The 15,530-nt window shown below is 41.0% G+C and overlaps 1 protein-coding gene across 1 annotated transcript in view; it reads left to right on the top strand.

Moving 5' to 3' along the window:
• clip2 (CAP-GLY domain containing linker protein 2) overlaps positions 1-15,530 on the top strand; it is a 41,586-nt gene that overhangs the window by 12,051 nt on the left and 14,005 nt on the right. Inside the window, exons 4-8 of the mRNA XM_084074718.1 lie at positions 4,066-4,190; positions 5,926-6,139; positions 11,477-11,674; positions 11,929-12,032; positions 12,930-12,990. Of these exons, the coding sequence (XP_083930844.1) occupies positions 4,066-4,190; positions 5,926-6,139; positions 11,477-11,674; positions 11,929-12,032; positions 12,930-12,990 (702 nt within the window). The remainder of the gene's footprint in view (positions 1-4,065; positions 4,191-5,925; positions 6,140-11,476; positions 11,675-11,928; positions 12,033-12,929; positions 12,991-15,530) is intronic.

Here is a 15,530-nt window from a genome sequence, read left to right as displayed (position 1 = left end):
GCTATTCGCTATTTTTGACAATTTCTGACAATTTTTGAAAGAATAAAATGAGGGTGAAGTGATTAAAACCAGGAAAAGGCAACACTTTGTATGCCATCACCAGTGATGTTGCTAGGTTTTCAATGTAATGGGTCCTGGGATGCAAGGGTGGTCTTTTAGATGGGTCCCAGGGACATTTTATGGGTCCCACAAAAATGCACAGCGTTTAACTCGTGTTTCATCTTATATGGTTATATTCATGTAGAACATGTATCTGAAAGAAAAGTACACAATTCCAAATCCGACAACTAGTACTTGTAGTACTTGATTTTTTTTTTACATTAACCACTTGAATCCTAGCATCCCTTTTCTGAGGAGAACTTTAGCCAAAAATAGCAGATCTACAAGCTCACACTTGTGAGCTTGTAGATCGGCTATTTTTGGAGTTATAGGTGTGTAAAGGGAAAAAAGAGCAGCAAAAGTTTATCTGAAACACAATTTTATACAATATAGAGGGGGTCCCTGCTTCATCTCTCTCTCAACTAGGGGGTCCTTGGCCTGAAAACACTGAAGACCCCTGCTCTACAGGGAATTATTTGATATCTGGCTGCACGGAAAGACACAAGAATCACAGCTGCCATTAATGAGTGCTGTTCAGTGTTGATTGCCTAGTGGTCAAATTGGGGTCAACGAGCCATCGTTAACTTGCTCTGAAGTTGGGCTGTAAGTTGCGCAGCACTCTCACTTTCTCTCCCTCTTGCAGCAGCTCGCACTGCCCTGAGACAGAGAGAGAATACTTCTCCATACGGCGGTGTTTTACCGAGATTTTTCTTGTTTTCTGCACTATGCCTTGTAATCCGCGGACGGCTTTGAAATCCACGGATGGCCTTCAAATCCACGGTAATTTCCGCGATCGCGGAATCGCGGATTCCTGGGGGGACTAAATTGTAGTGCGTCCCATGGACGCAACCACGGTGCCATGAATGCGTCCTTTTTCAATATGGTGCGTCAGAGACGCAGGACGCAGGCCTATGAGCATCTCTGCATCACAATATCGATATAATATTGATGCATTACCCAGCCCTAATCCTAAAATTGTTGCTGGTCTCTTACCAAACCATAGCATTGCATGGTGTACTGTTTGCAAACAGTTATTGGGCATAGGTCATGTTGCGTTCCACTTACTGTTGGATAGAGCTAGAAGCCTTCCCACTGGCCAATATTGTAAGTCACACTGGATTACTTTCAGCACTTACGAGAGGAGAGAACAGCCCTGGCATATTGATCAGTGTAATCCATCTATTTCCAAGCATCTCCAGTATAATCTATCTAGCTGGAGTGCTTTGTTTTTGGAGCTACAGTATGCAATTGACCCGTGCCCCACCCATAATTTCAGGGCTAGCAGGTTCCCCTGAAAACATTAAAGCTTATCTTACAAAAAGGAAAGTTAAGCTTAAATTGATAGCATTCATTCCACTCTGGCCCAAATGTGGCATGCTAGTTTAAACCATGTCAATCTAGTTTTGGTGAAAAGTTAAAATGCTGTTAATATTGTCATAAGAGATCAAATATGACTTTCCACACACACAAGACCACCACCACTCTGTGTTACTGCCCTCTATGTTCTTTGCTGCTGGGTTTGGCTCATTTGTTTCCTGTGATTCAAGCCTGATAATCTTCCCTAAAATGTTGATTCATTGTGTCACTAGACTTCTTCCATAGTAATCAATAAAGCTCTGAATCTGTTTCTGAACCTCAGTCAGTGGAGGGATTCAAAGGGACGTGTCAAGCCGAGGGTGCAGTTTACTGTGGCAAAATGTCCAGCCAATTTGTCAGCGTCCTTAAGAAGTTTCTCCTGCCACATTTATTTAATACAATATGAAGGTCATAGTCATTCACATCATGACTGCAATTTGATTTGATGTGACTTGATCCAGTAGATGTCACAGACATACCCAAAGCAAATGTTACTAATTGAACATTCTTGGAGGAGACAAAGAGAGGAGACTCAAAACAGAGGCAGTCTTAGTGGAAAAACACATTTTCCACATCAACACCTTGTGATCTTTGAGCCAATATAGCGCTATCTATTATTAGCTAACATGTCAAAGTAATAACCAGAGGGCACCATAAAAATGACGAAGGAGAAATCTTGCTTTCACAGGGTCCATCTTTTCTCCCAATAACTTTTGCTACCATTTATGCTTGCGTTATTTGACCACTTTTCTTCCTCATGAAGTATTGTTCTATGCCTCCTCTCCGGAGGCTTCACTCAACCGCTCGTATTCTTTGTTTGTTGTTCTTTCATCCACAAGTGGGTGTGCCGTGTTTGGTCTGACACGTGTCTCCCATGAACTGGTACAGCTATGACGAGTACCATGGTTTGTGTTCAGTGATTAGGCCCCTGTCATTGTAGGATTGTTGTTGCTGTTGAGGCGGACACTTTTCCTCAGCCTATTGAGAGGGAGTACACAAATATTCTCTCCAGTACTGTACACTGATTCTTAGTAGAGGCATTCGACTCCCTGATGTGATTGCCTGCCTGAAATGTGCAGGTTTACGTGTGCTATGTCTCACTCTTTCACACCTTGTCTCATTAATAAAGATGGTAGCCTTTCCCTGAACCCATACCCATGAGCTAACAACTGAGGTGGAACATTAGGTTCTTGCAAATACTTTTGGCTTTCAGAGTTCAACTCTGAATTGAGATTGTCTAAAACACCAGCCAAAGGGAGGGTCATGCTATCTAGCTGTCTTATAGGAACACTGGTGCTCCGAAAGCTATAATCACTGCTGTCATGCTGAGTCCGGCCCACTGTGAACCACCCACCCAACTTGGTGGAGTGCTAAAATAGCTTCACAATATTCTCAGTTGGTTTTCAGTTCAGGTACTGTATCTGCGGTTTCAGAAATGAACAGGATCTTACTGTCGTTTAGCTGGGTTTGCTCGTAATTTGATCAAAGCAATTACTAAATATTAGACATCTTTAAAGTCAAAAGATGCTATCAGAAATAGGGCTGCGTTTGCAAAACACGGTAATTACCTTTTGGGTTAGGTCACAGATATGTTTGACGTTGAAAAGATTGTTTAGATATATTTGTGACCCACAGAGGGTTTTCATGATTTGAATACCCAAAGGAGCTTTATTCTAAATGAGGATGCATTTCTGTACCTGTATTTCATGGACCATTTTGTATAATCAGAGGAATAATATAGTTCAACATCCTGGCATTTCCAGTATACTTATATCAGCATCTTTTAAAACAACTTTCATCCTCCTGGTGTCCCTGTTTTGGGCATGTCATTAAAGGTAAATGTTTTTTTAAATTGTGAAAATAGCAGATCTACAGGCTCACAACGCGTCGTGATGCAATGCTTTGTGAGATTGTAGATCGTCATTTTAACATTATGTACCTGATCAGACCTTGTAGTGAAGCATTTTTACTTTGCACAGTGAGATCTCATATGCAATACATTTGCAATACAGAGACAAGAGTCTGCTCTCTACTGGTATATGTGAGAAGTACTTGCCCTATTGTTGCAAATGTCCTCTGTTAATAACGTGTGAGATTTCTATTAAAATTGAATGAGAATTCTGACATTTCTGCTTTACAAAGAAAAGAAAGCAATTTCTTTCACTGGGTCTAAAATCTAAACCTGTTGCTGAAGTAACAGATGTTTTTTGTGGAGTGCCACCATGTTTGATTTGCATGAATGCTTACAATATGCACAAGCAAACAGATATACATATTTGAGAACGATGGCTGGTATATGCCTTTAATGGTGAAGCCTTTGATAGCCATATTGTGGTACAGAACTCATCTTTGGTTTCAGTGCAGGGCGAGCTTAAATTACCACCTCACTGCTGATGTATTCTATTCATTTTCTCCATAGCCACCTGCTCCATGTTAGATGTTTAAGATAGACATTTTACAGACAGATTGGTTGGCTGCGTGTAGAACAGCAACAACATAATGTTTACAACGATAATACCTGTAAACATCACCATTACATTTTCAGTCTTGAGATTTTATTTGTGCTTTATTCCATGAGTAATACTGAGTCTCCCTCCTTTGTGTTGCCAGGTTGGGGGCACCAAAATGGGAGCGGTCCGCTATATTGGAGAGACCGACTTTGCCAAGGGTGAGTGGTGTGGGGTAGAGCTAGATGAGCCCCTGGGGAAGAATGATGGTGCAGTAGCTGGCACGAGGTATTAACTCACACACGCGCACGCACACACACACACACGCATGCACGCACGCACACACAAACACACGCGCACACACGCACGCACGCACACACACACACACACACACACACACACACACACACACACACACACACACACACACACACACACACACACACACACACACACACACACACACACACACACACACACACACACACAGCCATGACAGCCATGATGAAAACAAACATGCCCTTTATTCTGGTCGCTTTCGTAGGCTTCAAGTGACACGGTTTATTTTCCTTTCTCTTTTGTAATCACTAACCATTTCCAAAATCCACTGCAGTTTATCTTGCAATAGTTGAAAAATAAACAAGCTATATGACAGAAAACTAATCAAACTAATCAAAATGAAACTATGGTTCTTTACCACCAAGTCTAACATCACATACCTTTCCTTGGGTGTTCTTGCTGTCCATTACATTGGGCCTGCAGAAGCTCAGTTGATACACTTTACAAGGGCTGTCACGAAATAATAATATATAATATATATATATATATAATATAATCGCAAAAATAATTGCGATTATATCAAATCATTGTGATTAGACGAGTATGTATTAATTGTGCCAGGCCTATTTGCAATGCTACTGTTATAGATGTTTGTGTTTTGTAATGTGGTAATATTGGGTTTTTAATTCTTTAGCTTTTTTAAATGTTGTATGTATTTGTATTTTTATTCATTTGTTTCTGCAAAAACACCATGACAACGTTTGGACTCTTTTGTCTTGGTTAACATCATGTGGTTTGGAGGTCTTTGTGACAGAGAAGATTCAGTTCAAACCACCAGGCAGTCAGACAGGCCCAGGTCCACTTTATGCTCCTGTATGCTCATGACGGCACACTTTAATCACATGTGTGACTGTGGATGTAATTAAAAAGGAATAATTCACACACTGCAGACTGTGATTTATCACAGTGCCCATTGTGAATATCCAGGAGTGATTGGGTAAAGCAAGTAAGCCATATTATTAATGAAATGACATTTAATTGAATTTAACTTTTTAATATAGCAGCATTATACAATTATTAATCATATAAGCTGAAATTGAGACATTTGATTGAAGGTGAAGTCCTTAATGAGCTCTCTTAACTTAATCGCAAAACTTAGGATTTGCCACATGCTACATTCAAATCTAACAAATCTAACGTATTTCCTACCTGAACATCAGCATTAACCACTTAATCACTGGCGTCCGAATTTCAATTTCACTGATTCAAAATAGGAGATCTACAAGCTTGGCGTTGCAATGTGACGTGTTGTGACACGTTGTGAGCTTGTGGATAGGCTGTTTTCAAAATAATTTTGAAGTTGAGTTGTTAACCTTGTGTATTTCTATTAACTCATTGAGTGCCATTAACGTGTTTCACGTGTTTTTACCGCTATGGCGCAACGTGCCAATGACGTGTTTGACATGTTTTTGAAAAAATAGTAAAAGAAAAAAACATGTTCAGAACCCAAGATATCATCATCTGAAGATTTGCAGCTCCATCCACACATGTTTAACTTAGGACTGAAAAAGGCTGTATCTCGCTTCCTAAGCACTTTTTGTTTTCTGTGAAAAAAACGCTGGCACTGGGACAACATCATTCTGAAATAATTCTGGCAATTCTGGCACTCAATGAGTTAATTAAGGTCTTGAAGGCCTAAATGCCTATTAACCATATACTCTGTTTCCCCGAACCTCGTCTGTAGATACTTTCAGTGCCTTCCCAAGTTTGGCTTGTTCGCTCCCATCCACAAGGTGATCCGTATCGGCTTCCCCTCCACAAGCCCGGCCAAGGCTAAGAAGAGCAAGAGGATGGCCATGGGGGTTTCTTCTCTGGCCCACAGCCCTAGCAGCTCCTCCATCAGCTCCGTCAGCTCGGTGGCCTCCTCCGTGAGTGGACGACCCAGCCGTACCGGATTGGTAAGACGAAAAACTGAATACACTCTGACAACAGCTATAGACTCGCAGTGGTTCTCAACCTGTGGGTCAGCATATTTTTTGGGGGGTCCCCAGATGACAGTTAAGTGACAATTAAAATCTTTAGTACCTAAAAAAAAAAGAAGAAAACAGGAATGAAATGAAAAAAATACTATTACTGCATCAAAAGTAATCAACAAACTATAACAACTGGTCAAACACGGGCCACATTGTCAAATTATATAACGAAGAGCTTATAGATCGGCTATTTTCGCAAGATTTATCCGTGGAACCGATTCAAACTAAATGTAATGCCTCGACTTCTACAATTCCAAGTGCTTATCAGGCCGGGGGGGCCCCAGTTCAAATATGATTATTTTGGGGGGGTCCTCAATTCAAATATGATTATTTTGGGGGGTCGTGGCCTGAAAAGGTTGAGAACCACTGAGTTAGAGTGGTGGTTCTCAAACGGTGTGCCGAGGCACGCTGGTGTGCCGTGAGTCCTCCACGTGTGCCCTCGTGTGATTTTGTCACAACCACACATTATCATTGCAATATTTACAACTAATACAAAAGGTTATGAGTCATCTTTGAATTGACTATTTCGGTACTTTTGCTTTCTCATTAAAAAATACATCTAAAACAGCACATCTATAGCTATTTTACTTTTGCATGAATTTATGTCCTCTCTTAATTGTCCACTTTCACTGTACTACTAAACCAAACCTAAAGCATGCCCTCACTCTTACTGTTGTCTGTAGCACCGTAGCTAAGTCGGCTGTCTATCTTCTATATCACTAGCCTCGATAACGTGCCTCTGAGTCTGTGGGACAGAGAGCTGGACATCCTCTGGACAGGCTCCATTCGTTGAGCATGATTTGCTCTGCGTGCATTGATATTTGAATGTGCTCCCAATCAATTGCCAATCAATTAGCTATGCCCCGCCCACTTACTATGTTGCAATGTTGCATGCTTTCAATGCCACCACTTAAACCCCTTAACCACTTAATCAACCCTTAACCACCACTTTACCACCCTTAACCTCCACTTAACCACTTAACTCATATACTGCCTAGAACGACTAAAACGACTTCTGTCCATAAGCCATGCCTGCCAAGAACGACTAAAACGACTTTTTAAAAAAATTTAAAAAATTAAAAATATTTTTTTTTTTTTTTTTTTTTTTTTTAGATTTTTTTTTTTTTTTTGACCCAAAGACCAAGGAGATATGATTTTTCGAAGATATAGACTCCCATCCACTTCCTTGTTAACTTAAAACTTAAAAATTCTGTATCTCGGCTCCTGAGTACTTTTTTTTTTCAATGAAAAATCTTGGCGGTGTTCAAACAGGCCAGAAATAATTCTGGCAGTGAATGAGTTAACCTATAAATACTTGCCCGGAGTCCCCCGGGGGTAAATACCCCCCCCCCCCCCGTTACCTCTACATTAAAGATCTTCGCCGACAATAGCGGCTCTACAAGCTGCTATTGTTGCCGAATGCTTGCCCCAGAATAGGGACGCTAGGGTTCATGTGCCCAGAGCGTTAATGCGCCATTTTGACAAAAATATAAATGGTTCCAATGTGAGAGTTTCTGAGCCAAAATGGAACAGTCCATTAATAGACCTGGAGCAAGTCATTAGTCATTCATTACAGTTCACCACTGCCTTCCGGGGTAAAATACATTACTTTTTCAACATTTAATATCTGTAATGTTTCCTACAGAACAAAATCTTAAAGTTCCCCTTTGTACTCCTGTTTCTTTAAAGGCCTCCTTTTCACAAATCCTAAAAAGAAATTGAGGCCCAATTCTGGCATGCATCTATGTTGAGGTTGCGTGCTCCCCCCCCCCCCCCCCCCCTCTGTGCTATGCCTCCAGATACCAGAAAAACACAAACGGGGAGTCATTAGATTCAAAGCGGATATCCAGCCAGCTCATGTCCCCTCCTTAATGACCGAGGGCACAGGCCCTTCATTATCTGTGTGTAATATACTGACGACATCAAAGAAAGTCTTCCTACACGCCGGAGCTTAGGCGCCGATTTAGGTTTCTGCCGGTTGGGTGCTCAAAACAGTTGAACGTCAAACCCCCACCTCAAACCTGCAATAACCAGCCTACTGTGCATGACTTGTTGGAAAAAGTTTCCAAACGCTCGCATTTCAGCACCATAGGAAATGGACAGCAACAGTCACACACACACACACACACACACACACACACACACACACACACACACACACACACACACACACACACACACACACACACACACACACATACTTTGTTAGATTTTATTATTGGCCACTTAAGCCCTATTGTACTACAGCGTAGACAAAGAAGCACAGAAATAGTCTATCTACTCGCTCACTATGCGTCGCATCGTGACGTGTTGTGAACTTTTGAAATGTTTTTACAGTTTTCACTAGTAATGTCATGCCCAAAATAGGGTCACCAGGTTGAAAGTGATAAAATTATTGTCTTATTCTATGCTTGTATTATTCTGATAAGATATGAAAGCAATGGGGGTTTTCATTGTCTGGCACTGGGTGATCACGAAAATGTTGACGAATGACTTCAATAGTGTACGTCTCCTTATGTCAGTTGCAAGTACTCTTATTTTAAGACTAATCTCTTACGGTCTGACTGGAAACTAATTCAAATGGATGTGGCATCAGCATGTCACAATGTTAATAAATGTAATGAGAGGTCTTTAAATGAGAGGTCTTAATGCCTGCTCACTTATTGGTCTACGTTGTTGGCAAACAAACGGTGTCTGAGGGCAATATCAATTGGACTGAATTGCCAAGCTGCTTATCCCTCACATTTGATTTACCTCTTCCTTCCTCTTCCTTCCGTTTAAAAGACCTGAGTCTGAGTCCCAATCGTTTGGGTTCATTTGATGTTGATTTTGTCAAATGTTGTTGAATTGGATACCGCCTTTAGTTTTAATCGCTTCACTTTACAGATTATTATAATTTACACAAAAGTGGAGTCTTACCGTGTCTATGTTATGCATGACCACCACAGGTTCGGTGTTGACCTATACTCCTCTCAGGCAGTATTAGAAAATGTTCACACTAACCATAGCAAGACCATGAGCTCGGACATGCAGCTTTGCATTTGTGTACATTGGACAACTGATAAAAAGTGGTCCATTTGACGTCATAAGCGCATTTCTGAAAAAGATGTAACTATTTTCATCTTCAAAGTGCTCCCTTCGGCTAGAAACGGCGCTCTGATCAGGGTCTTCTAAAAAAGCAGCCGTTATGCAGTAACATTCTTATAATTTTCTTGGCCCTTGGCCTGATGTGAACCCTGCCTTAGTATTCATATGCTCCACTATTGGCACAAAAGATACATTTAAATGTTGTATTATGCATTACACACTGCAAACATCACTGAAATAACCAACTCTGAGGGTTCTTGAGCTTGTCAAACCCCTGCAGTTTCTTTCTGAAACGGCTTCATCGTCTGAAACCTCTTCTGTGGCCACCACCTCCTCAAACCAAAGCCTTTTCCCATTTCTTAAACCCAAAGGCCCCAGTAATCACTTCTTAAAACTACCCTGTTTTTTTTTCCTCCCCAATTTAGTCATTATGCCAATTGATTCCTAGCCTAGAATCCAGCCTGATTCACGTCGCTTATCAGTCTGGCCAGTAGTGATGCGCGGGTTGACCCGTAACCCGCGGGTCAACCCGCGGCACGGGTGGGTCGAGTCAGAATTTCAGTGGCAATTATGCGGGCTGCGGGTGAGCGGGTCAGCCGCTCTCACACGCATGTTTTGTCTTTATTCCTAATAAGAATAAGAATAATAACAATAAAACAGTTTGAATACACTTGGGGATTATTTCTAACCATGATTTTACAGAATAAAAAAAAAGTCGCGGGGTGGATTGAGCCATAGATTTATATATGGGTTCGCTGGGCGGGTTGAGGCGGGTTGGGTTCCGTGGCGGGGCGGGTCATGAAAAAACCCGACCCGCGCATCACTACTGGCCAGCCTCTTATTTGACTCATATGTCAATTCCGTAGGCAAGTCAGGAAGTGACTCGAGTTTTACATTGGACAACACTGGTCCCGCCCCCCCCCCCTTAACACCAATCAGAAGCCGTTTTTGCCTGTGCTGTGCACGGAGATACTAGGAGGCTTTCCAGACTGTATAGTGAGTGAGAAAAAGAAATCTGCCGAGCGTAGCTAGGCAGTCTGGATCCCAGGCTAATTGATTCCTCCCATCACATATTACTGTGTGTTGTCACTGAAGCTTTCTATCCTACTGGCTCACCTGCCAGTGAGGAGCCCCCACAGGGAGGATGTAAAGCCTCCTTCCTACTCCTCCTACCCAACACTCCCTGACAGGTGCCGCCCCCAGCCCGTAGGAGTACGTGCAGTGACTAATATCACCTTCCCTGCCCGGCTTCCCTCCCCTGAACACGGGCCAATTGTAAAAAATGATAATACGCAAAATAGTCGGCCCTATTGTAAAGTAAGTAGTCTATCGTGTCTACCAAGTTCATGCAGTTTTAACTTTACCCCTGCACCACCCGAGCGCCCAGTGTTTTTGTATTATTCATTTATTTCAGATAGTGACAGAGACAGGAAAGGCGGTAGAGAGTGGGGGGATGACTTGCAGTAAAGCACCGCAGGTTGAATTTGAACTGGGGTCGGCACATAGTGCTAGAGCATTTTCTTACGTTAGGGGCTCCCAAACAACAACATAAACATACAACATATTAAGGATTATGTATAGCCTTATTTACATGATATGTACTTGATACTTTAAGCCATTGGTTCTCAAAGTGGGGTCCAGGGACCCCCAGGGGTCCTTGAGGGAGTTCCAGAGGGTCCCCAGCTAAATGATGGTTCCATTTGTACACTCAGATTTTACAATAGAAATTGGGGTCCAAGAGAGAGAAATGCCATTAATTGTGGGTTCGTAGCCCTAATGCACGTCAAACTGGGGGTCCTTGAAATTAAAATGGTTGAGAATCACTGCTAGAGCCGTAAAAAATCTTCTCTTATGGGGGTCCCTGGCATATCTTTTCAAGTGGGGGTCCGCGGGCTAATAAGTGTCAGTTTGGGGTCCTTGACATGAAAAAGTTTGAGAACTACTGCTGTAAGCCACCAGGGCGCCCCAAACACTACTGTGTTCTTAACACTGTGTGCCCCTGCGAAACAGATCCTCCTTGTTAAGATTATCTTGTGTGAACAGAAGGTACTCATCCAAAGTGAACATATTACGACACAGCAGGCTGAGTGCGTACTTTCATAGCGCGTAACATCCGAGCCGCATTTCCAGTGAAAGGATAAAAAAGAACTCTGCTTCCGTTTCTCCCGGCTCCAGTTAACAGAGACTTCGGCACGCTACGCGCGGAAGATCTCGGGCACCACGGCGCTCCAGGAGGCCCTGAAAGAGAAGCAGCAGCACATAGAGCAGCTGCTGGCGGAGCGGGACCTGGAGCGTGCCGAGGTGGCCAAGGCCAACAGCCGAATCTGTGAGGTGGAGAAGGAGCTCAGCTCGCTCAAGTCACAGCACATGCAGGTATGTTGATCAGCCATTGGTGGGCAACGAGGGTATTGCAAGTTGGCCCTTAAAATAATTGGCAAACACTAAGATTGTGTTGATAATACAACGTTAATATAAAGAAAAAGAAAGCATAAAGAACCAAGCCAGAACACAATTGATTGATTATTAAAATAAACATGCTCTAAAACCAGCCATAGCGCCATGTGATAGTAGATGTTGTTGAGTGCATCCGTTGAGATGTCCGTGCCTTTCTTGTCGTTTGACTGCAGTACCTGTCAGAAAATGACAACGCCCTTCAGCAAGTCAGGACCATGTTATCCAGCACTCAGAAAGATAAAGTGGAACTGGCCAATCAGCTTGAAGAGGAGAAAAGGTACGACAGTGGGAGTAAAGTATGTTTTCAGTTGTAGCACCATGGTGTACAATGCAGCTATGCTATACTGAAATCAACTGAGAAACCATGCCACCGTTTCAAAATGCCTTCAGCTATTTCGTTTGCAAAATTCCATCTCAAGTCTGTATGGTATAATGACAAAAAATATATATATACATTTGTGTGAAATGTGTATCTTTCTTGGATTAAAATAAAATAATGTGATTGTTTTATTATACCTCAGAACTTAACATTTCAATAATGCCAATTACACAAAATAGTGAAAATAGCAGATCGAGCTTGTAGATCCGATATCGCCGAGTAGATCGCTGAGTGGTTCATGTATTAAAAAACACAATTATTTGATTAATCAAAAGCTGACAAAAACATGACAAAAGCTGCAGTACTGCACTTGTGGTTGTGTTATTCTATGATATTTTAGTACTACTGTGATGTGTCACAGTCACATGGCCACAGGCAGAACACTTCGTCTCATGTATTAACATTTTGCATCAACAGGGGAATGTTTTCCCTTTTAAGCCATGCTCACTTCAAAGTGTGCTTTACGAAGTTGTCGGTTCCCTGCACAGACTGACAATCCCAACAGTGACAGAGTCTAAGAATAAAAACAAAGTCTTTGATAGTTTTAACCTATCTTGACAGATCTAAAAACATTTTTAACTTAAATCTTTGCTTCTGGGAATCACGGGAACAACAGATCCAGGTCGGCAGCCAAATACATATAATTTTGGGAATTAAAAAGTTGAGCACCAATCATATTGCATTTTCAGAAAACTGTCATTTTGTAGAATCGGCCTCAGGTCCTAATGGGTTAAATTAAAACACAGCAATAGTGACTCTGATTGATTGTTTTATTGGTTCAATTGATCCATGCAGGAAAGTAGAGGACCTCCAGTTCAGAGTGGAGGAAGAATCCATCAACAAGGGAGACCTGGAGGTATTTATCAGCACACATTAATAATGTCCCATCAATGATAATGAATCATTCTTATCAGGTTATTTTGGTTCACATTAGCATACTGACATCATGGGATTTATTAAGCACACTGACATCATGGGATTTATTAAGCACTTGAACCTTAGGATCCCTATTCTGGGGCTAACTTTCGACAAAAGTAGCAGATCTACAAGCTGTTGCGACACGTGAGCTTGTAGATCTGCTATTTTCGGTGGTATAAAAGAGTACAGAGCCCTTGGGAATCTGGTCAACTAAGTATAGGTTTTCAGTGGTTACAAAATAAATTAAACAAATCTCTAAACCTTCTCAACTTCTCACCCCTTCACAGTGTTAATTTAACTCAAAGTGTACAAATGTAACCAAATTGACCTGGGAGGTTCCATTTGTTGCATTTGTTTTTCTGTGGATTTTACTGTGTATGCAATACACATCTGTTTGGGTCTGCAAAGGAGTATACATTAAATGATCTACAGTAATATGGTATTGATTTTCAAGTAATACCATGAAGGCAGAGAATATTCAGATTGTAACTGTAGACATGTTTTATGTTGGATGGCCAGACAAGGGCGCCAGAGTGACAAAAATGTAGGAATGAAGACCCTTGTTAATGGTGAGGTCTGTATGTGAATAAAATATGTGATCATTCAACACAGTTCATAACAATAATGGCTACACCTTAATGCATTCTGAGCATGGAACGGGCATGGAAATAGTCATTTTAAAGGCAAGGCCAAGCCGCTGTCAGTATCACCAGATTTATTTTCTTTCTTTGTTTCTGAGCAAAATATGATGCTGTCCAAATGGATAACATTTGTTTAATAAGGGTAGTTTTTGTGTGCTTCATATATCTCATGATAAAGAATGTAGATGTTTGAAAAGATGGTCACCTTTTAGTGGACATTTTAGTATTATTACAAAGTACAGTTTCCCGAAATGATGTAAAACAAAGAAATATCCGTAAGCCCATAGAGCTCTTAATTTAGACGACACAATGCATGTGAATTATTCTTTGAGCCCCCCACACCACTTGATCCGCCAAATACTCATTTTTAAAAAGTCGTTCAGCAAAATCACTGGTTCTTATCCTAATCTCTCTCTTTTCTCTGTGTAAGTGTAGCTTAACTTTATAATATTCTAGCATAATGTTCCTTCCAGCACAGCATGGAAGCCACACTGACACATGAAAGAGGATAATAAGACAATAGGCTTAAGTCATAATAGGATAAGATATGCTTAAAGGGCAATTAAAGGGATATGTGTTAGGACAGGCCAACTAAAATACCATTTTGGAAAAAGCTCATAGCAGTTAATTACCATTTCGGCTGGGTTCGCAGAGCATTAATCATCAATCATTGACAGTGTTGAAAGCTTATATTCCAGCTTAGAAAGTCGTAGATGAAAGCCTACATCACCCTTCCCAGGATAAAGCCATTCTTCCAGCATGAAAAACTGACCAAGCAGTTTAGAATGATAAAAACATACATCAGGACTTAAACACAGTTAATAGGATAACCTATTTTCAACATCAGGGATTTTATTACCTTTTCAACTTAACTTTAGATAATTTATCTTAATAAAAAAAAGTGTAATTATATAAACTTTTTTTTATTATGTAGTTAAAAAAAGATTGCAGCTATTTTTAATACGTACATAAAAAAGTTCATTAATTTTGATTGATTGAAGTTTATTCTCTATGCCAGGACAGTCTAAACTCAACCCCTCCTCCACATTTCAGTCATTTTACGGGCAGTCTGTTGAGCCTAGCCTGGGAACTGTCATTTCTTGCTTTTCTTTCAGCGTCCACTCACAACCCGTTGAGTGCTTTTATGATCTGTATCCTTTCCTCTCCATCTTTGTAGGTCTTGTACCCTGTATGTCTTGGTTTTTCCTACTCCTCTATTTCCTGCCTCTCTCTCTCTCTTTCTCTCTCTTTCTTTCTTGCTTTCTCTGTCTCTTTGTAGACTCAGACGAAATTGGAGCATGCCCATATTCGGCAGCTTGAGCAGTGTTTGCTCCTCGAAAAGTCGAGAGCAGAGACCCTTCAGAAAGATTTAGAGAAGAAGAGGGTAAACCGTGAGCTGTTTGCCTGTAGCTACTTTATTTTGCATTGCTCCGCCTTTGCATTTTATTTGTATTCTTTATTTTTTTAGCGCTAGTCAAAGGTTTCAGTCGTACTCCACCTGTCTGTCGTCTTGACTCTATAACCTCACGTTCACCCCAAAAGACTAGAGGTTATATATAATATATATATATACATTAAGGCTACAGAAGGTATAGAGGTAACACTGGAAAGATTGTCATTGGAAACCTTAATTTCCAATGAAATTTGTGTGCGTTTCCACTGGCTGTCAGTTATACAGTAAATTAGAGCCTGATTCACTGCATTGAATATTTGAGAAATAAAATCACACAGTTCACAAATTTGAACATTTTTGTTTAAGTTCTTTATGAATTATAGTTTTATACTTGAAATAATTCCTATTGTTTGAGTTTGCTTCTCAGAAGTTCAAGAGACTGGA

The sequence above is a fragment of the Gymnoscopelus microlampas genome (assembly GCF_963454915.1).
Source record: "Gymnoscopelus microlampas genome assembly, chromosome: 12".
NCBI classification, from domain to species: Eukaryota; Metazoa; Chordata; class Actinopteri; order Myctophiformes; family Myctophidae; genus Gymnoscopelus; species Gymnoscopelus microlampas.
The sequence above is the reverse complement of the archived record's forward strand: the minus strand, read 5'-3'. Positions and strand labels throughout refer to the sequence as shown.